Below are 21,154 nucleotides of genomic sequence, written 5' to 3' on the forward strand. Positions count from 1 at the left end.
ATGTACAGCCATAATTTTACTCCTCATAATACCCCAATCTGGAATAATAGATACATTATGCTTAACAGGAAATAATTTTTAAGGCAGAGTGGAATTCAAAAGGAATATGGACTGTAGCGCACTTTTTAGACAAAAATGGCAACTTGTTGTTACATGAACACTTTTGTCAAAAATACCAAATACAATGTAGTTTAACGGAATATACAAAGATAACAAATGCAATTCTGATCCCTTAAAGAGCGATGGTGAAAGAAGATATTCGATATTCTGAAGTCTCTCAAAGCTGAAGACAATTATGCATTGGGGGACTGGATTTTTGTGGTTATAAGTGTAGTAACAAGGTTATCAGGAAAGTGCTCTAAGATGAATATTATCCTAATCCAATTAAGAGGTCATTTATTTTGAAACAATTTGAGATTGATAAGATCAAAAGCATAAGAAAGAATTATACATTATTTCCAGTACTTCCCAAAGCAAAAGAGGTCCAATTCAAAATTTTGAATGAAATTTACCCGACAAAGGAGTTTTTAAGTCTGAGGTTTGATTTGGATGTAAATAATTGTGTATTCTGCAATGTGGATGTAGAAAACTTGAACCATGTTTTCTTTCACTGCAATGTAGTTAGTACATTCCTTCTGGACTAATTTAAAGACTTGGTTACAATAAATAAATATTGATTTCCCTCTGACAGAAGAGTCTATTTTGTTTGATGTATTTCAGGAAGATGAGAAATTTGAATTTGTTTTGAATGTTTTGTTGCTTTTAGGGATTTTTTTTTATTCACAAATGCAGATATTTTAAAACAAAACCGTGTTTACTCCACTGGAAAAATGATTTTTATTTTGTAAGTCTTTAAAATTGGTTATGAATAGGAAAGCCCCTCTTTTAGTTTCTTTATTGGAAAGATTTGATTTGTTATAGTCTTCCTACAAATATAATGTATGTTTTTTAATGTATATACATATATATTTTTTTTCCTTTTATTTTCTATGTTCAATTATTTTGTTAGAATGCTTTTGCTCATTCTATGTCAAGTAATTTGTCATTTGATGATACATGTGTGCCTTATTTGTTTATGTATAATTGCTCAATAATAATAATAATAATAATAATAATAATAATAATAATAATAATAAACTACTTTTCAGAGTGTATTGTAGGTAATTTTGAGTGCCCTACATTTTCGTTCCCTGGACATTCGGACGCCACATTCGGGCACTGATTGGTCTATCGGCTATCCAGTTTATTCAGATCAGTGATCCAGACGTACAATCCATTCCAGAAGGTGGCAGTAATGTACCATGTGTTATTTGCCACCAACCTCCAAAACAAAAGAAGAAGAAGAAGAAGAAGAAGAAGAAGAAGAAGAAGAAGAAGAAGAAGAAGAAGACGAAGAAGAAGAAGAAGAAGAAGAAGAAGAAGACGAAGAAGAAGAAGAAGAAGAAGAAGAAGAAGAAGAAGAAGAAGAAGAAGAAGAAGAAGAAGAAGAAGAAGAAGAAGAAGGAGAAGAAGAAGGAGAAGAAGACAAATAAATAATAATAATAATAATCTTGTTATCGTCTTTTCCAGTGGAAGGAGCAAGAAGTAGTTTTGCAAAAAAAAACCTAGTAATCTAAATTTACTTGCTGTTTTATGCCGATTAAAAAAAAAAAAAACGACCGCTTTAGTAAATAGAAGACGCGCCTACATTTGGGAAGCATTGAACGGGACGTCAATTTAAAGTATGTACCACGTGTTTTTATTATCTGTTTATAAACTTAGCATCTCTACCGTATATTAGAACAATTATTTGAATGGATATTCAATCAGTAGATTGAGCTGTACGTACGATCCACTGACATGGCGCACAGTATTTACCTTCCAGAATTAGTCAAATGATCCTTTAGAATATGCCAAACCTTTTTATATGTGCATTTTGTGTCTACAACAGCGCTGCGAACTGGGAACAGTCATTCGATTGGACTAAAAAGTTTGGCGTCCATATGACAAGGCTCGTTTGAACGGTTCGTTCAAGTGTCAAGCAAACTGTGCTGGTACTGAAAACAATATGCATGCCAATTTCTATATTTTTATGCCAGTCGTTGGATCATGTTGCTGTGTTGAGAAACGAAAGGCGATTGCGTCGTCACTGTTTCCTCTGGGTACTATGCAAAACTGATCGAAGTGGTTGTGTACCAAACTACAATTTATTTTATTTTGTTATATTTTGTTTCTTGAACATTCGGGCGCCCCTACAAAATGGCGTGACCTTTTAGTAGGGCACTATGTAGGACGTAGTGTGCACATTTGGACAAATTTGTTGTCTCTTTTTCAGACAACAAATGAAAGTACATCACATTTTGTCTGATGGGTTAGAAGACAATGTTACACTAATGTTACAAGGGGTACTGGCATTTAATTTAGTTATTGCATGAGCATTTCTAAAGTGCATCATATGTATTATAGACAACTTAACTCCAATCTTTAACCAGTGACATTTTTTGACTGTAAAGCCACCTGTCTTTTCTTGCAGCGGATGCTGGCCTTCGATCTATGATGATTTCACATGGTTTTAAGAGCAGCAAAAAGGACTTTTCCTTTGGCCCTTGGAAAGTGACAACTGCCAAAAACCATATAATGAAATCTAAAGACATTGAGAGGTGAGCTGTAACTTCCTACGAACAAGTAATTTATTTTTAAGGACACACTCACACAAAGCAATTTGTGCTGTTCTTCAGAACGCTTGACACATACAGGTAAGTGAAAAATGCAGCCGTATGATGGAAATATACTAACATGCAAAAGGAAATGTTTGATACTAATTGTAAAAAAAAAAAAAATGTTTTCATTTCGATGCCTTTCTTGTGAAAGATTTACACCCCTAGTGGCTGAGTCTGGAATGTAGACCCCGCGATGAATGTTACTTCACTGCAATGTTTCTTTCATTTTTTTGTAAATATATTCCTAATCCTACCTATTTTTCCCCTTTACCTTTATAGATTAACAGAAGATTTGAATTTGCGCGCCCTCCCAGAAATGTTATTTGGAGACAACATTCTGCGCATCCAACACAATGATGGTTTTGGAATTGAATTCAATGCCATCGATGCCCTGAAGAGAATCAACAACTCAGATGACACGCTCCAAGTGGCTTGTGCTCAACAATGGCAGGAGAGCAGGTACGAATCGATAATCACAGCATTGGACTCTAAATTGTCCAATTAATATGTGTGAATGGGGTTCTTCAAATTTAAACCAAAAACTTAATGTAGATTAACAAAAACGGGACATGCAACTCTAAAAAACAAATTGAAAAAATACATTTGATTTTCTTCTAGAGTTGTTTCTGAACACACTCAAGAGGTGGTGAGACCATACGACTGGACATTCACCACAGATTACCGAGGCACCCTAATAGGAGAAGAAATGCAGATGAAGGTGGGTTAATATCTAATATGGACTGGAACATAAGCAAGCACCTTAGAATTTAGAAAAACACTCCTGTCAAAAAGTGATTGTATGGGTTACAAGGGTTACGTCGTAATTCCCACATATGTTGTTTCTAACCTTTATTATTGTATCTGTTATTGGGATTATTTCTTTTTACTTTATAGCATTTTTATTCTCCTCACTTTTTATAGAAACTACCACATAATACATCCGATTTACACCATTCAAATTTCGACTTGCTTAAAAAATTCACGCCATCTTGTGAATATATCGTCTGATTCCACATTACTTACAGTTTTGGCACAATTTAATGTTAAATATCAACTTTTCCCTTATTCCTTTTTCAATGGGACTGACTGAACTTTCCCCGCCCACTTTCATATGTACAGCTTCTCAACACAACAAAATGTGTAATTTTCACATAATTTATCTTTCAATTTCCTTCATAAGCATTCAGCTATTAGCATTCAGCTTCCAGCTTTCCCACGGAATTTCTGCAGAAATTGCACTTAGTCTAGTTATTATTATATCAGGCATTTTTTAATTCTCCACATTTTTTTGCCGTTTAACAACTCCCACATAATACTTCCAATTTACACTGTTCAAATTTCAACTTGCTTAAAAAAATTCCCGCATCCCAGTGTATATATCTTCTGATTCCACATTATTTACAGTATTCACACAATTTAACTTTAAATATCAACTTTTCCCCATTCATTTTCAATGAGATAGACATTGAAACTTTTCAAAGTCCCACTTTCCACGCCCACTTCCATTCAGACAACTGATCATCATTACCAGCTCTCTGATACTGCTCAGTGTCACAGTTCAGCATTTTCAACATAACAACAGAAATTGCACTTTTTGTCTAGTTTTAGTTATGACACTGTTCTTCTTCCTGCCCAACCTCCCCAAATAAATCAAGGTGAGATTCCGTTCCATTCGTTCAGCAGTCGATTATTTGCTGTACATCGGAGTAGTTTTGGAAAAAGTCACACGGTATTGTGTCAAGTCAGCTAGTGGATGGTTTCAACTGCTGAGCCAAATCAGTTTTTTGATCCACTGAATCAAATTCTGTCATGCTAATTGCATGATTCTTGGGTGATTTTAGCTAGGGCTATAATATATATATAATTTAAAAAAAAATTCTGTCATTCAGGAAGAACCCAACAAACGTTTATTTAAAGGCTTCATTTATTCAAAAATTATTCAAAAATAATTCCTGTGCAAAATGTTCAGACACCAATAATGTATGCTGATTCTAAATCAATTTAAACATAAACTTAACATTTATAGTTTGTGCTTAATTGCCACAATTAAGTAGGTGGTAGCTATTGTAAACATGACTTTGTAAACTAGGGATAGAGCGATTATCGGCTGGGCCGAGATATTCAGCATTTTAACGAATATCGGCATCGGCCATTTTGAAGAATCATACGGCCGATAATAGGTCCATTTAAAAAAGTGTTCAGGGCAGAAAAAAAACCTTCCGTAAATTAATTATTACATTTCATAGATGCTGCTGATCCTGCGAACTCTCTGCACCGTTTGTGTTTATTTGAAGTTAAAACTAAGAAAAGTAAAAAATTTATAATTCAGATATTTAGAAATTTTAGAAAACTTTATTTACTGTCAAACACAATAGGGAGCTATTTACTTACGTTTTTATTTAACTTTTGAAGACATGCTACTGCCCCTGGGAGATCCCTGAACTATGTGAGATTTTCAAAAACAAATTTGTCTTTTGACTAAGATTTTATTTTTTTAAACTCCAATATTTTACGAACCTTTAAAGTTGTTCAGTAAACATATGCCTACAAATTCAAAATATGTAACTCATTTGCTCCCAAAAACGTAAAATTACGCTCAATTTTAAATTTTTGAAGTCTCCCAAAGACCTATTTATACGTTTGTTGTGTTTTTTTATGCTAGAGCATACAGAAGGCTTTGTTGCAGCCTCTGACCTGAAGAGGTTGCTTAAAGCAATTGTAGTTATTATAAAAACGGCCAGTAGGTGGCAGCAGAGTAAAGAGATCAACCAGGCCCATGTTAAAACAAAGCTAATTTACCCACAGCTCAAAACAGATTGGTGAATAATGATGGAACTTAGCTATATTCTAATGCTAATTGCTGCGAAACGGAAACAGATAGAAATGTACTTTTTTTTCCTGATGAAAGAAGAAACTCTAATCTTTCTTTTGGTAGATTCCACGTTTTATAGCAATAGAACACAATATTCTGTGGGCCTTGCAAAATCAAGTCAAAATCCAGTGAAACAGCCGGGAGTTAAGGGGGTTGCTTCAGTGAAAAGGGCTGGGAGTCAAAGATTTAAGTGCTGGAGTTTGTATTTTTTCATATTTTGATGCCAATATTTTCCCTTTTAGTGAAAATTAATATTGTCTCCAAATCTCGGTTACCGGCATCCTTGACTACTTAGACTATCAGTCTTGAAAAAAAATTATCGGTCTATCTCTATTGTAAACCACAGTATTCTGCCACTTGTGGAAAATTACAACTCACAATAACATATGGGTGTAACAAAACATAAGAACAACAGCTTTTAATAATCCAGAAGACAAAATTCAACCATTGGATTTTAAAAATGACGTTTAATCAAATTAATTAAATTTATTGCCCAGCCCTACTTGCTTGGTATAGAAATTACTGCGCAATATGCTAATATTTGCTGGTTATTTGCATATGAGTTGACACAGACATAGACATATTTTATTTTTTAACTGACTGTTGGCTAAGGCTTGGTCATTTGGTGGGTGTTAATTTAGAACTCTTGAATCACTTTTTGATAGGAATCTCTTATCAATTTTATGATTTGCTATTAGTACCTGTGTCCTTTTCTCTCTTACTGATTTCAAGGTGACTGAGACAACAGAAAGAATTAACTTGGAGAAGCTGAGGGCCCGTGAACAGATTGTGTTCTTTGATGAGGTCCTACTGTTTGAGGATGAGCTGCATGACCATGGGGTCTCAATGATAAGTGTTAAAATTGTGAGTGCTGCCTTGATACTCTTCCCCTATGCCCAGACTAAGCTTTTTCATAGGTGTAAATTAGGGGTGTGGCAAAAAATTCTCATAAGAATCGCGATTCTCATTTAGTACGATTCAGAATCGATTTTAAATGTCCCCAAATCGATTTTATTTAAATTATTTAAAACTGTCTTGCCCTTGTTTGTGTGTGCCTTTATTGGGAGCGCTGTTCATGTTGTACACGATTTGACCACTTAGGTGTAGTGTGGTTCCTCGCATTCTGATACACAGTTAGTTAAGTTGTAGCCACATTATAGAGTTAGAAGGAAAAAGTCACGATCAAGTTATGCCAATAAAAGTTGTTTTTTTGCAGTGTAGGAAGCGCATATGCCGGTGAGTAATGTTAAGATGCTTCTCTGTATACATTTCTGAAGCGTTTCGTATGAATAGCCGTTCTTTTGAATGATAAAAGTGCCGCGAGTAGCGCGCTAATTATCATTAGCGAGTCAGACTGGAGAAGATCATGACGATTCTTTGCTCATCTATAAATTGAAGCAGAAATCAATATCAATCAAATAATTTTGAATCAAAAATTGTTCTCAATCGAAAATCGATTCTGAATCGTATTGCAGACCCAAAAATCGGAATTGAATCGAATCGTGAGACAGTCAAAGATTCCCACCCCTAGTATAAATATGAAATGCTATTGTAATCTTTTTTTTTTAGTCCCTTAAAGTAACAGTGCCAACGCTCCGTAGTTGTTCCTTGTCTCTATTTTTCCCACCTTTTGTATTTCAAACTTCATGGGATTGTTTCCCTATGAGATAACTACAATCATATGTATTTATTAGGGGTGTCAGGCGAATTTGTAATTAATTGCATGACTTCAATATTTAACTTGCGATTAATCGTACAATAAAATAATTTTCCCTAAGTTTTCATACTCGTAAGTGAAACAAAAAAGTTAAACTAATAGAAATATGGCTGCATATTTTAGTTATTGATACAGTCATTTGCTAATAATTAATAATAATAATAATAATTTTTCTGCTACTAGATGGCATAAGTGCATTTGTAAGACTTTGGTGACAGCTCAGGGTATTTTTCTTTTCATATTAAGAGCGTTCTAATCTTTAACATGAAATAACTTGGGAAATTCTGCACATTTTTAAAATTGTAAAATGCATCTTGACCCTAGTCTCAACAATATCTGCATTATTATTCAATTTATTACTGCTAAATTTTGACATAGACGTGTCTGCTGCATTGCGACTGGAATTCCCCCAGTACAGGCTTTCCAAGTAAGGGCCAGTCATTAATCGCGCGTTAAAAAAATTTAGTGCCGTTAAAGGAACTTTAAATTAACACAAAATGAACACACTAATTTTGACACCCCGAGTATTTACACATACATACATCGAGGAGAAGGAGGGAGAGAAAGAGAGAGAAAAAAGGGAGGGAGCGAGGGAGAAAATGTGACGTTCTGCTTACAGGGTAAGCGCTCTAATCAACCTTTCTGAGAATTTAAGGCGGCCAATTGGCATTGCAAATATGAAGGATAATTGATTTGCTTTGAATTCATTTGAACAAAATGTTTACTGATAAAGGCTACTTTTTTTTAAACCAGCTTTATTGAACCATATAATAAGTACAGCACAGTATAGAATAAGCCAAACGAAGCATTATATTAGTATACTAGTGTCTGATAAAGACTACTTTTATCACTATTCTGCAAGCATGGAGTTCTCAGAGAAAGTGGGCGTGTTTAGTCTGCATAGGAAGTGCGGGGGTGGGTCCCCACCGAATGACATCATACAGTGAGCACCCACTTGTTTTCTTGGTTGGGAGGGACTGGTGCTTGGAGAGCAGAATAACCTAGAATTTCTCATAGAAGAGCGAATCGAGGAAAACACCATTCCAATGTTTTTTTGGTGAGGAATTAGCATTTCAACATGACTAAAAGCTCCAAAAAGTAGATTTTTCACTTTACTGTCCCTTTAAAATGTTTGCACACGCACGTTTGTCTTTAATGGCAAGTTTTGTTATTTGCACTAAATTTCCACAATTGTGTGTTTGTGTTTATATAATGTAATGTGTTTTGATGCAGAGGGTGATGCCCACAAGTTTCTTCACATTGCTGCGTTTTTTCCTCCGAGTGGATGGTGTGCTGATAAGAATAAATGACACACGACTATATCATGAGGTAAGTTTACAGAACGTAAGGCTGAAGAAAATGTGCACCGCTCATATTCCTTTGCACAAATCTTGAGCAATAAGTAATAATAACACAATGGGAAGTTTTGTGTTCCATTAAAAAGTCGATCCAAAAATGTTCTATAGAAACTAATTTGTTGTATGTGCCCCTACTAGTCTAAACACAGCTTTTTGATGAATACTGCGTTTGTGCAATATGACTTAAGCAGCAAAATCCATCTTAAGGAGCGGCCATTTTTCCACTTGCTGTCGACTGAAAATGTTTAATTAATAATAATGATAATGATAATGATAATAGGCATGGTGGCTGACTGGTTAGCACGTCCGCTTCCCAGTGCAGAGGACGTGAGATCGAATCCGGGCTTCGGGCTTCGGCCTTCCTGGGTGGAGTTTGCATGTTCTCCCCGTGCCCGTGTGGGTTTTTTCCGGGTACTCCGTTTTCCTCCCACATTCCAAAGACATGCATGTCAAGTTAATTGAACACTCCAAATTGTCCATAGGTGTGATTGTGAGTGTGGATGGTGTGCCCTGCAATTGGCTGGCAACCAGTTCAGGGTGTACTCCGCCTACTGCCCGAAGCCACCCTTGTGAGGACAAACGGTTAAGGAAATGGATGGATGGATAATAATAATCATAATATTAAAAAGCATGTAGACAATTTGTATTTTTTCCTGCTTCTAGGCCGGACAGAAGTACATGTTAAGAGAGTTCTGCACAAGGGAAAGTAACATAGCAGAATTGAAGGTAAGATTTGTACATCAATTTAAAGCATGAGCCACATCAGACCTGGGCAAATTACGGCCTGCGGGCCACAACCAGCCTCTCTATTGTGTCTCAGCGACGCTCACTGTGTTCTTGAAGTCAAAATAAAACTTTCAATATGTGGTGTGGAGATACGTGATATCACCACTTTACAGACTTTACGTATTGGACGTTTTACAGTTCATAGCCGGTACTTGAAGCCGATTGGCTACCGTGAGGCGAAATGTGAAAAAAAGTTCCAATTTTTCAACATGCGAGTGTGCGGATTTCCGTCACGAATGTGCGGATTTCCAAACGCGTCCTCTGCACAGCCCCGCGCACTTTTGTTCCGGTCCGCGCGAAGTCCATTGACTACAATGCAAACACGCCACCACTGGTTTTGGTTTGAATGCAGCATTAGATCGATGGTCACGGCCAGTAAATAGTAGGCATGGGATGAAACACAAAATCCCACGAGACTCGATGTCTCACGAGATCGAGATGAGATTTTTGCTAAATTTGTAATAAAAAAAAACAACCTAATATGAATTTTCCAGTTTTCAAAATGTTTTCCTTTTATAGAACAGACTGCAAGAAAATTTGCGATCTAGCTCTCTTAACTCATTCACTCCCAGCCTTTTTCACTGAAGCTACCCTTTGCTACCGGCTGTTTTACAGGATTTTGACTGATTTTGCAAGGCCCACAGAATATTCTGTTCTATTGCTATAAAAACATGGAACCTACCAAAAGAAAGATTAGAGTCTCTTCTTTCATCAGGAAAAAAAACTATATTTGTATTTGTTTCCGTTTTGCTGCAATTAGGATTAGAATATAGTGAAATGTCATCATTTTTCAGAAACACTGGCAATAAGAGCTTGCTGCAACATGGCCCTGTCTGATCTCTAATATTCTGCTGCCACCTGCTGGTCATTTTTTGTAACAACTAGCATTGCTGTAAACGACTTCTTCAGATCAGAGGCTGCATCAAAGCCTTCTGTATGCTCTACCTTTAAAAACAAAACAAAGCCCATAAATAAACATATAAATACGTCTTTGGGAGCATGTAATGTCTGAAATGCAAATGAGTTAATTAAGTGCGAATGTAGACAATAAATAGAAGAGTCACTTTTGTTACATTACTCAGGTTTCCATCCAATTTTTGGGAATTTTTTAGGTTAAATTTCTGAAAATGCGCAAAACGGACATGCGACTTATTCCCGTTTCCATCTGTTCTTCTTTTGCGAATATTGAGATGGGACCCCGCCGCTACAGGTGGCGATATACACCATAGAGATGTGATCTATCCGTAATTTAAAAGAAGAAGAAAAACAGGAAGCGACTGCGCCGTACGATGACATCGTATGAGTTTGCTTTTGTAATACTTGATAAACTGTAGCGTTTCTTTGCTGTTTTCCATCTAAAATTGCATTAATATTCGCTTCTTTAATTAATTCCAAAAAGATTTCTGTTTCATCGTCCCCTCCCCCATACTTTATCATCCGACATTGCTTTGTGACTACAAATGTACGTGTGACGTAATGGACTGTAATCACAAAGCTTTTCCGCATTCGACGTATGAACGCGCCCAACCTTCTGGTGCGGGGAGACTTCTGCGGCGCGCACTGTTGATCTGATGTAAAACTCCAATCCTAAAGCCTTAACCCACTCAAAAAGAACAGTGGCTGCTTTTTGGCTTTAAAACTATGTCTATCAGAATTTAAAAACTACTAATTAGATCTCCCAGAGCCGTAATTTTGTTGGCTTGCGCTCTGGTAATGACGTCATTGCTTAAAATGATTACTACCTGGAAATACAAGCCGTTTGAGTAGCTACTAAAGCTATTTTATTAATAAATAAATAAAAGTCAATTATGTATTGTAGCTCCTCTAGGGTTCCACACAGTATCCTGCATCTATCAAATATTTTGACCATAAAGCCATTCTGATTCTGATTCAAATGCAGCGTCTTCATTACATTATTTCCACTTTAGAAGTGCAACTGTTAACTCCTTTTGAAAATGATGTGACGTTTAATAAGGCTGTAAACAAATCTTTCCAATGTAGAACATGTTTCTAAAAAAAAAAAAATGTTTAAAACAATGGTAACATGATATTTGTTGTTGTTTTCTGTCTTTCAGAGTGTCCCTACTTCACTGTTCACCGACCCAAATGAGATCGCTCAACATTTAGCGTTCAAGCTAAGGCTATGTGAGAAGTTGGAACTTCCTGAACAGAAGCAGGGTGCTGTTAATGAAGACCTTAAATGACCTGTATAGTCTTGTGTGTGTGTTTTAGTTGAATGCTGAACTATATATTATATTGAATAGTTAACTGAATTGTTCAAATTATGAATAATACAATTAGCATCATGTGTGTAAAGTTGGTCTGTGTATTGATACTTGCCAATTTAAATATATTTGATGGAGGAAATACTTCAATAAAAATGAATTGATAAAAATCCATCTATCCAATGTCTTCCGGTTTCACTTTTAGCAGGTAAGATTGCTCTCTCAGCCACTTTGACCAGCTCTTCTGGGAGGCATTCTCACACCAACCGGGAAAATATAGTGGACAAAACATTTTTCCTGCGAGTGCAACCTATGTAAACAAAGGCTGTGTATACCTCGCAATCGATCAAGCAAGACTCCTTACTCACGCCTGCATATGTGGCTGCGACATGCCATCTTTAGTCTGGCTGACAACCGTAATCGTTGTTGAGCGGTGATCGTTGGACCTCCTGTGCACGCCTTGCCTTGCCTTGGGCATCACATCAGAGACAATTTTCCAAATTTAAGCATCTCAGTCCGGACATAAAAAGAAACAAATAAGCTTAGTTGATTATTTTATTTTGTGTTACTTGGCTTTGTCAATACCTGTGTTGCCTTTGGAGTGTTTCTGGCAATTAGAATTTTTGGACTTAAGCAAAGGAACCACTGTTCGGAGGCAGTATCACATTTCTAATGCTATAAATAGGAAATATATGACACACAGTGCCCCCCCATCCCACCACCACCACTAACGAAAAAATACTCCAAAACGCTGACAACTGGTCAGAGGTTCTCTGAAGGAAAACAAACGGCGATGGCATAACCGGAAAAGGCGGTGCGTTATGAGATTTTCCCGGAAATACGTTACGGCTATTTGTGCATAGAGTCCATCATAGTTTTATTCGGGGCTCCGGGTGGCGGAGTTGTTACCGTCACTTGACTTCGGTGCACGTTGGCGTGAGTTCGCTTCTTCCCTGGGAGACCACGTGTGGGTGAACCAAAAATAAATAATATATATATATTGTGTTATTAAGATTTGATGTCTTGTATATATTTATTCTTTTTCTTCTGTATGCCTCTTCTCGCTCCAATGTCAAATAAAACAGAATTGTTGGAAGTAAAAAAACAAAAAAAACGTTTCCAGGCATAGAGTTTCTAGCATCACGCGGTAAGTGAACTACAATTCCCAAAAGACTGTTCGAACTTCCTTGCCGTAAAGTATAGCTGACGTAAACCCGGAATAAAAAAAACCCAGCACATGTTAAATTATCAAGTGACATCAGTGGCGTTCTGACCCTGAGTCCTGTGTTTCCGACTGTATTTTTTAATTTAATTTAATTATTATTATTATATATTTTTTTTCATTTTGCGTTCAATCTCGGCTTTCTATTTCGTCGGCTGTTGAAGAAAAAACATGAACGCTGCTTTGTCTGATAAGATGGTTTGGGTGGATCTTGAGGCAAGTCACGACAGTGTGTACAACCCAGCGTTGTATGTGCTGTCAGTTAAACAAACACACACACACACACACACACACACACACACACACACACACACACACTGGCGGCGTTTGTTTTTGCTTTTTTGTGTGTACACTTTTGAAGGGTCTATAATATGTACTGTACTTTGAATGCCAGCGCTGCAACGCTACTAACGAATAAAACGTGCGTTCCTTATCCACGGACATCTCCTGAGTGTTGTAACTAAACAGGTTCTATATACATTTTTTAAATTTATATTCATAATTAAATTCATCAAAATTAACATGCTTAAAAAGTTAAAGTTGAAGTAATTGTACATATGAATGCAATTTTTTATCATCTATTTTCTATTTTTCCTGTGAATTTCATTGTTTGGTCCGTTATTCAACCTGTTTTATAAGTATTTTAGGGCCATTTCATTATTGGAGCACATTTGGGGTTCAAATTTTTGGGAAAATAAACCTTCACTGTTCTGATTTTCTGCTACATATTCATCAATAATAGTCGATCAATGGTACAATTTGTCTCACAACTCTGTTAACGTAGTGCAACCCTGTCGCTCTGATCACAGCATCAGGGTTGCAAATTCAGACGAATGTGCTTTTTCTCAGGAGTAGAAGCTAGCTGTTTAGTTAGCTGTTACTGCTGACCAGGAGGACAAACTTATTTTGGTAAATAAGTAAAGGGAAAAAAAGTCTTACTCTGATCATATGCATAACAGGGTCGCATGAGGTAGAGTGAGACATTTAATCAAAGCTAACTATCTTGTAAAAAATATGAAAAATAACCTTTGCTCAAAATAACTGTTTGACGATGTCAAGTCCAGCATATCATCTAATTCACTAGCTTTCTTCTATTATGCTAAAAAGGTTATGGTAACAGGGTTGTGTGTGTGTGCATTGTGGGACACATGTTCCATCATTAATAATTATTCGAAATATTATGTTTGCGATTGGCTGGCAACCAGTTCAGGGTGTACCCCGCCTTCTGCCCGAAGCCAGCTGGGATAGGCTCCAGCGACCCTTCTGAGGAAAAGCGGTTAAGAAAATGGATGGATGGATGGAAATATTATGTTTATTAAAATAAACGTTCCCACAGGTACGAGACAGAAATGTAGATTGTAAACAGAAATGTAAATTTAATTTGAACGTTTTTATTTGACATTCAATTTGGACAGTAAGGGTGTGGCACAATAGAAAAATGGGATTTTATGGCAGGGGTGGGCTAACCCGGTCCTCGAGGGTCGGAGTCCTGCAGGTTTTGGATGTTTCACTTCTTCAACACACCTGATTCATATGTCAGCTCTTCAGCAAGGTCTGCACAAGCCTGATAACGATCCCATTCATTGGAATCAGGTATGAACAGGTATGAATAGGAGGATCGTTATCTAAACATGGCTTTTATTTAGCACCTGTTAACATAGTTTATACCCACAGATTTTCTATACAAATATATGCCAATCCAGATAATACCATGTGCATTGAAAAGAAATGTTTTAAAAAAACTTTTTTGTCATTTATCTCAACAATGATTTGGAACCTTATCAGTACTTAAAATTCATATACAGTAATTTACTAATACACACATGCCCTTTTTTGTTTTACAGATGACAGGTTTGGACATTGAAAATGACAAGATTTTGGAAATGGCATGCATAATAACAGACTCCAACTTGAACATTTTGGCTGAAGTAATCCCAAACATTTCCTATCATTGTTTTTACTGTTATTAATTATCTTTCAATCTAAACTCAGATGTATTATTTTGGCAGGGGCCCAATTTGATAATAAGCCAATGCAATGACGTACTGGAATCCATGCCAGAGTGGTGTATAGAGCAACATGGCAAGGTATGCTATTGCTGCCCTGTGCTTTGTCTCAGCAACAAGGCATCTATAAAATGCAAATACTTTGTATTTATTACTAACTAGTGATGAACAATTTTAGCTAAAAGATTGGATTGCGATTTTTCTGACAGATAAGGAATTCATGATTTCCTTCATAAATACAATACAATATTCACACTATTTACAAACATGACAAAACATTACATCATACCATTAAAACAGTAAAAGCTGAAAATGTAACAATTAGTGGTGCTCCAATCCATCAACCACTGATCGTGATTGGACAATTTCCATAAAATAGTGATGTTAATAATTGCTGATCACTAAAATTGGTCCATGACTGCCCGTACAGTCAAACCTTTTGCAGAGAGCTGCTGTTTTTCACTTGTTGAGTTTGAGTTGACTTAAACAGCTTTTCCTAATCAATCAGGATAATTTGAATGCTTTAGAACAGTCAGTGAGAATCAATCAATAAATGTATATATTTTTTCAGTCTGGACTGACCCAGGCAGTACGACAGAGTGAAATCACCTTGGAACAAGCAGAGTATGAATTTCTATCCTTTGTCAGACAACACACTCCACCTGGACAATGTCCCCTAGCTGGTGAGTTGTTTTTTTGTTGTAGTTGTATCATCCATTGTCCACTGACAATAATGGTCCATTGTTACTTTTTTTGTGTAGGAAATTCTGTGCATGCAGACAAAAGGTTCCTGGACAAATATATGCCACAGTTCATGAATCACCTCCACTACAGAATAATTGATGTCAGTAGTATTAAGGAGCTTTGCAGGTCAGATGTTCTTGTTTAAAATTTGAATGCACTATTCAATTACCCATAAGTGCTAGTGTAAATGTGTTTTATAATGGATAGTGGTGCAACGGATCACAAAAGTCACGGTTTGGATCGGATCACAAATTTGAGTCACGGATCGTTTTTCGGATTGCACCTGATCTGAATTGACCACGGATCAATGATGATCTGTTGCACCACTAATAATTGACTAGAAATCTAGAGCGAGTAATCATTAACAGTGCTTGGTTTGGTACCCACGTTACAACTAGCTTGTTGTAGCTTTGTCCTCGCTAATGCTAAGATAGTTCGTCTCTGAGGTCCGACAGTATCCGCATTTGCAAACTCCCTTCCGTTTGTTGCCTGAGATGACAACAACTAGATGTTAAAAGCAGCCAATTATTCTCGTTGATAGAACTTTGTCTCAAACACACAGACTACTTCTAGGTTAGGCGGCATCCGTCGCTTCTGTGCATGTGCAATCCCCATGTAAGGGGCGACGGGAGATTCCATTCAATTCATTCATATTATGACTCGTAAATTATGAATCGGCGTTCGTTTACAACAGGAAATCCACAACTTAATTTCAGTAATCACCGATTCGTGCACAGCCCGAATATATACGTGTATACACACTTAACTTCCATATTAGTCTTGTTTGCTCTGAAAACTAATTCATATTTATTATAGACAAAAATCTTTAGTGTGGCTTGGTGTGTGACAATGTTTTTTTTTTCTCCTGATAATTTAGGAGGTGGTTTCCAGTGGAATATGAGATGGCGCCACGAAAGAAAGCAGCCCACAGGTAAAGATAATAATTGCAAAGTTGCTCAAATTTAACTGTTGTCCTGTCAAAGTGTCCTTGTGCAATGCCATCAGTTTCGAAACAAGATGGCAATTCCTAAACAAGCCCAATACTTGACTGTTTTTTGGGAGGGTCCCATAGTTTTTGGTTTCTACGTTAAACCCGCATTAAAAAGTTACCTGTCTCGCTCTCTCCCTCGTGTGTGTATACATTTTCTTAACCGCTTAGTCCTCACAAGGGTCGCGGGGGGCACTGGAGCCTATCCCAGCTGGCTTCGGGCAGTAGGTGGGGTACACCCTGAACTGGTTGCCAGCCAATCGCAGGGCACACGGAGACAAACAACCATCCACACTCACAATCACACCTATGGACAATTTGCAGTGCTCAAAATAACATGCCATGCATGTCTTTGGAATGTGGGAGGAAACCGGATTACCCGGAGAAAACCCACGCAAGCACGGGGAGAACATGCAAACTCCACCCAGGAAGGCCGAAGCCCGGACTCAAGTCCTCTGCACTGGGAGGCGGACGTGCTAACCAGTCAGCCACTGTGCCGCCCACATATACATAGGGTTAGGGTATATACATATACTGTACATATATATACATATATACATATATATATATATATATATATATATATATATATATACATACAGTATATATACACATACACGCGTGGTTCAATGACGAAGACTCACTCCAGTTTCGACTTCACAATGCTGATTTATTTTACTTGCAGTTAGTTTTCAATTTTGTTGCCACTTGGACAGTCCGTTGGCAGGTAGCAAAAAACAGACAAGGCTTATCAACAAGTAAGGAAATCCTTCAATAATTCACACTTACACAGCAAATTCTAGTCTAATTCTAATTCTAATTCAAAGTCCAAATTACCTAAGTGCAAGCAGTAAAGTGCATTCTGTAATTTTAAAGCTCTGCTGTTTCTAACAATTATTTACGCATAAATAATCAAGGTTTATAATTTGCAAGAAAGTTCAGATGTGTTAGTCCTTTCATGCCGCTTAGGGACGACCAAGACATGAGGACCTATCGAAATGTTAAGAAAAAATACATTCATTCACTTACTCACTACTTCTTCAGACTCAGGGCCAATAAATAATCATTCAATAAGCAGAAACATATTTGCTTTTCTCTTTCAGAGCCTTGGAGGACATCAAGGAGAGCATAAAAGAGTTGCAGTACTACAGAGCCAGCATCTTTAATGCCACTACTGAGAAAACGCCCAAGAATGTACAATTGAAGCAGTAAGAATACATTTGTAAACATTCAAGATGAGAGAGCCTTCTGTTATCGTCAGAAAAAGTGGGGAATCAATAATAATCAAAAGTACTTCTCGCTGTCATGTTTCTTTTTCTGTATGATTCAAGTGAGTGGTTCATAAAAGGGAGCTTCCTTCTAGATAGATATTGTTTTGTTTATGCATTGAAGTAAATATTCAGTTTCAATTTAATTATAACTTTTGATTTAGTTATAACTATTTAGAATTGGACAAAATTGCTTTGACTTACTCAGTATAGTTTTGTGTGAGAATTCAAATGATGTGAGGGGGTTGGTTTTCTTTGTTCTCTCCTTAGAACATATGAGGTGGGGGAAAGCGAATGTGTTAATTAGACCCTCTGTTTATAAGACGGCTCCTCAGAGTCTCTCTCTCTGTCTCTTCTGTAAACAACGACAACTCTTATCTGATTACCTGTGTTCCATCTTGGGACAAAGGGGGGGGGGGGGTGCAGTTGGTCAACTGTATTGAGATATCATGTGACTATGGGAGGGACTTCTAGGCCCCACGACTCTGGCTGGATTTTGAAGTGTTCGGTTTAGGTGAACGGTATGGGATTTTTTTTTTTTACACGCACACACGCACACACACACGCACAAACACACATCCACATACAAAAAAAAAAAAGGGAGAACAATGATGATGACATGTCAAATGATCAATACTGAGCTCTCCCAAAAAAAAAAAAAAAAAGGGAGGGACTTCTAGGACAAAAAATATTACACACGAGCGGAGGAAGAAACAACACAGATGGGAAAGGAGATGAAGCCGGAAAACTCCAATCTCGTCTGTCCACAAATTTGTGTAATATATCCTTAAGGAAATATCTCTTTTCACAGACCTCATTGTATGTTTTATTAATCAACGACATGAACACGCAAATAGTAAGAATCCTTCATCCTTCAGCATCCAGAAACAAGACAAAAATATTGCGGAGAAGCCCTTCATGGGTTTCCAAAATGGGTTTTCAAAAATTTTAAGCAAATTTACTGAAAATGTGCAAAACGGACATGCGACTTATGCCTGTTTCCATCTGTTCTTCTTTTGCGAATATTGAGAGGGGACTCCGACACTGTAGGTGGCGGTATACACCATAGAGATGTGATCCACTCGTAATTTAAAAGAAGAAGAAGAAGACCAGGAAGCGACTGCGCCGTGCGATGACGTCTATGAGTTTGCTTTTGTAATTCTTGATAAACTGTAGAAGTTTCTTTGCTGTTTTCCATTTAATATTGCATTAATATTTGCTTCTTTAAATAATTCCAAAAAGAGTTCTGTTTTGTCGTTCCCCCAAATATACCTTACTTTATCATCCGCCATTGCTTTGGGATTACAAACGTACGTGTGATGTAATATCCAGTCAAAACGTGCGACGTGTATCCGGTCCAGCACACAACTTTTTTTATATTGCACCATTAGGCTCATTTCCATGTTATTTATCAATAATTTACAATGCAAGGTAACACGTCCTAGTTTATAAGGAAGAGATTTACAAGGCAGATTTTTCCAGTGTGGTCCTAAAAACATTTATGTTCATGTAAAGTTTATATTAAATTACTGATATGCTGTACCATGTACAGTGAAAAACTATTTGCTATCTTCTCCAGTTTCTAGTTTTCTTGCAGTTTACCCACTTTGAGATCATCAAACTAATGTGAATATCAGATAACGATAAGTAAACAAAAAATGCAGTATTTAAATGGTGACTTTATTCATTAACTCATTCACTCCCAGCAATTTTCACAGAAGCAATCACCTTCACTCCCAATTTTGACTGATTTCACAGAATATCGTTTTCTATTGCTATAAAAACATAGAACCTACCAAAAGAAAGATTAAAGTCTCTTCTTTCATCAGGAAAAAAACATATATTATAACAATTAGCATTAGAAAATAGCTACGTTTCATTATTATTTACAAATCTATTTAGAATTGTGAGTAATTGAGTTTTTTTCCAACATGGCGCTGGTTTATCGTCTTTGTTCTGCTGCCATCTGCTGGCCGTTTGCATAATAACTACAATTTCTTCAACCGCGCTTTGCAGTTGAGAGGCTGCATCAAAGTTAGTTAAAGGAGAAGTCAACAAAAAAAAAATCTTGACAATATTATGTTCTATGCAAATTTATGAGGCTAAACACGGTAATCTGCTAAATATTGTGGAGTAAGAATAAAGCAGGAAAATGCACCAATTTTTATCCCTCTCAGGGGGCGGCCATTTTGCCACTTGCTGTCGACTGAAAATGACATCACAGTTGCTCTGGGCTCAGGTCACGATCACGGTTCAGCTTGTTAACGTCACATGACCAAACTTGACCAACAGGTAAGCCGTGATTGGCGCATACAACATAATGTAAAGTAAACGTTTGACTTCCCTTTTAAGGAACAAAAATATACCTGGCCCTATGTGGGAAAAAAAGTATTTACCCCCTATTATGATAACTGTATGGGCCAATCAAAATGTGTTTTTATTAACCGAAACAAAAAAACAATTGATCAGAATCGGTCATCTTTGTTGTTTATATTCGTCTGGAATGCTTTGAGGTCACAACTGGCAGAATATGAGTAGGATAAATCCAACTTCACACCTGCCTGGAATGCAGCATAAGGATGGACGGTGGTGTTAAGAAGCTAAATAAAAGATGGCATTTTTAAAACTATATTTTCTTAAATTTACAATTAGGTGTTCTGCTGTATTCACTGTGAATTTTGATAATCTTTCAAAAATGTAATCAAAATCGCCCTTTAAGACAGTGATACGGAAGAGGATTAGGGCCAGTGAAGAGAAAAAAGGGGTTGGCAGGATTCTCACTTTATTCTCATAATTATAACTTTATAGTGAGAATTCTGACTTTATTCTTAGAATTCTGACTTTTTTAAAGTGTGACTTTCTGATGTAGAACTAAAAATTGTATGTGTGGGGGGAAGTTAGAAAGCCAGAATTCTGAGATTAAAGTCAGAATTCTGAGATTAAAGTCAGAATTCACACTTTATAGTCAGAATTCTAAGAGATCTAGTCAGAATTCTCAGATTAAAGTTAGAATTGTCAGATTAAAGTCAGAATTCTCACTTTAAAATCATAATTATGAGAATAAAGTGAGAATCCTGCCAACCCCTTTTTCTCTTCACTGGCCCTAATCCTTTTTCGTAATATGGCAGTGAAGACAAAAAGTACCACAACCCCCCCCCCCCCCCCCAAATGTATGCTCTGGCATATAAATGTACAACATCTGAAATCAAGGGCTAATAAAATGAAGTGCATGTTGCAATACAAATTCAAAAACCACTAAATGTAAATAT

General features: G+C 36.8%; 2 protein-coding genes across 7 annotated transcripts; both read left to right on the plus strand.

Annotated features, from left to right (window-relative positions):
- Positions 1 to 1,496: 1,496 nt before the first annotated feature.
- Positions 1,497 to 11,835, plus strand: tiprl (TIP41, TOR signaling pathway regulator-like (S. cerevisiae)). Of its 3 annotated transcripts, XM_077547441.1 has the most exons (9): positions 1,497 to 1,721; positions 1,931 to 2,003; positions 2,513 to 2,639; positions 2,979 to 3,158; positions 3,318 to 3,417; positions 6,304 to 6,435; positions 8,522 to 8,617; positions 9,310 to 9,372; positions 11,508 to 11,835. In XM_077547441.1, the coding sequence occupies exons 3-9, from the start codon at positions 2,533 to 2,535 to the stop codon at positions 11,634 to 11,636; spliced, it is 807 nt and encodes a 268-aa protein (XP_077403567.1). In that variant the 5' UTR covers positions 1,497 to 1,721; positions 1,931 to 2,003; positions 2,513 to 2,532; the 3' UTR covers positions 11,637 to 11,835. The 3 variants fall into 3 exon arrangements, with proteins under 3 accessions (XP_077403567.1, XP_077403565.1, XP_077403568.1); XM_077547439.1 differs by lacking the exon at positions 1,931 to 2,003; XM_077547442.1 differs by lacking the exons at positions 1,931 to 2,003; positions 9,310 to 9,372.
- Positions 11,836 to 12,521: 686 nt separating this feature from the next.
- Positions 12,522 to 19,447, plus strand: smfn (small fragment nuclease). Of its 4 annotated transcripts, XM_077547521.1 has the most exons (9): positions 12,591 to 12,624; positions 12,743 to 12,804; positions 14,724 to 14,807; positions 14,889 to 14,966; positions 15,457 to 15,568; positions 15,647 to 15,755; positions 16,507 to 16,560; positions 17,721 to 17,825; positions 18,916 to 19,447. In XM_077547521.1, the coding sequence occupies exons 3-9, from the start codon at positions 14,724 to 14,726 to the stop codon at positions 18,971 to 18,973; spliced, it is 600 nt and encodes a 199-aa protein (XP_077403647.1). In that variant the 5' UTR covers positions 12,591 to 12,624; positions 12,743 to 12,804; the 3' UTR covers positions 18,974 to 19,447. The 4 variants fall into 4 exon arrangements, with proteins under 4 accessions (XP_077403646.1, XP_077403647.1, XP_077403645.1 ...); XM_077547520.1 differs by lacking the exon at positions 12,743 to 12,804 and having other exon boundaries at positions 12,522 to 12,624; XM_077547519.1 differs by lacking the exons at positions 12,591 to 12,624; positions 12,743 to 12,804 and adding an exon at positions 12,868 to 13,095.
- Positions 19,448 to 21,154: the final 1,707 nt, after the last annotated feature.

This window comes from Vanacampus margaritifer, chromosome 16, assembly GCF_051991255.1.
Source record: "Vanacampus margaritifer isolate UIUO_Vmar chromosome 16, RoL_Vmar_1.0, whole genome shotgun sequence".
Taxonomy (NCBI): domain Eukaryota; kingdom Metazoa; phylum Chordata; class Actinopteri; order Syngnathiformes; family Syngnathidae; genus Vanacampus; species Vanacampus margaritifer.

What these genes read in the sequence shown, in the direction of transcription:
- tiprl (XM_077547441.1), top strand. Translation starts at nt 2,533, where the DNA reads ATGATGATTTCACATGGTTTTAAGAGCAGCAAAAAGGACTTTTCCTTT. An exon ending in AAATCTAAAGACATTGAGAG is followed by an intron (nt 2,640 to 2,978) that starts GTGAGCTGTAAC and finishes TTACCTTTATAG; the next exon opens with ATTAACAGAAGATTTGAATT. An exon ending in CAATGATAAGTGTTAAAATT is followed by an intron (nt 6,436 to 8,521) that starts GTGAGTGCTGCC and finishes GTTTTGATGCAG; the next exon opens with AGGGTGATGCCCACAAGTTT.
- smfn (XM_077547519.1), top strand. Translation starts at nt 13,051, where the DNA reads ATGAACGCTGCTTTGTCTGATAAGATGGTTTGGGTGGATCTTGAG. An exon ending in GTATAGAGCAACATGGCAAG is followed by an intron (nt 14,967 to 15,456) that starts GTATGCTATTGC and finishes ATATTTTTTCAG; the next exon opens with TCTGGACTGACCCAGGCAGT. An exon ending in CGAAAGAAAGCAGCCCACAG is followed by an intron (nt 16,561 to 17,720) that starts GTAAAGATAATA and finishes TTTCTCTTTCAG; the next exon opens with AGCCTTGGAGGACATCAAGG.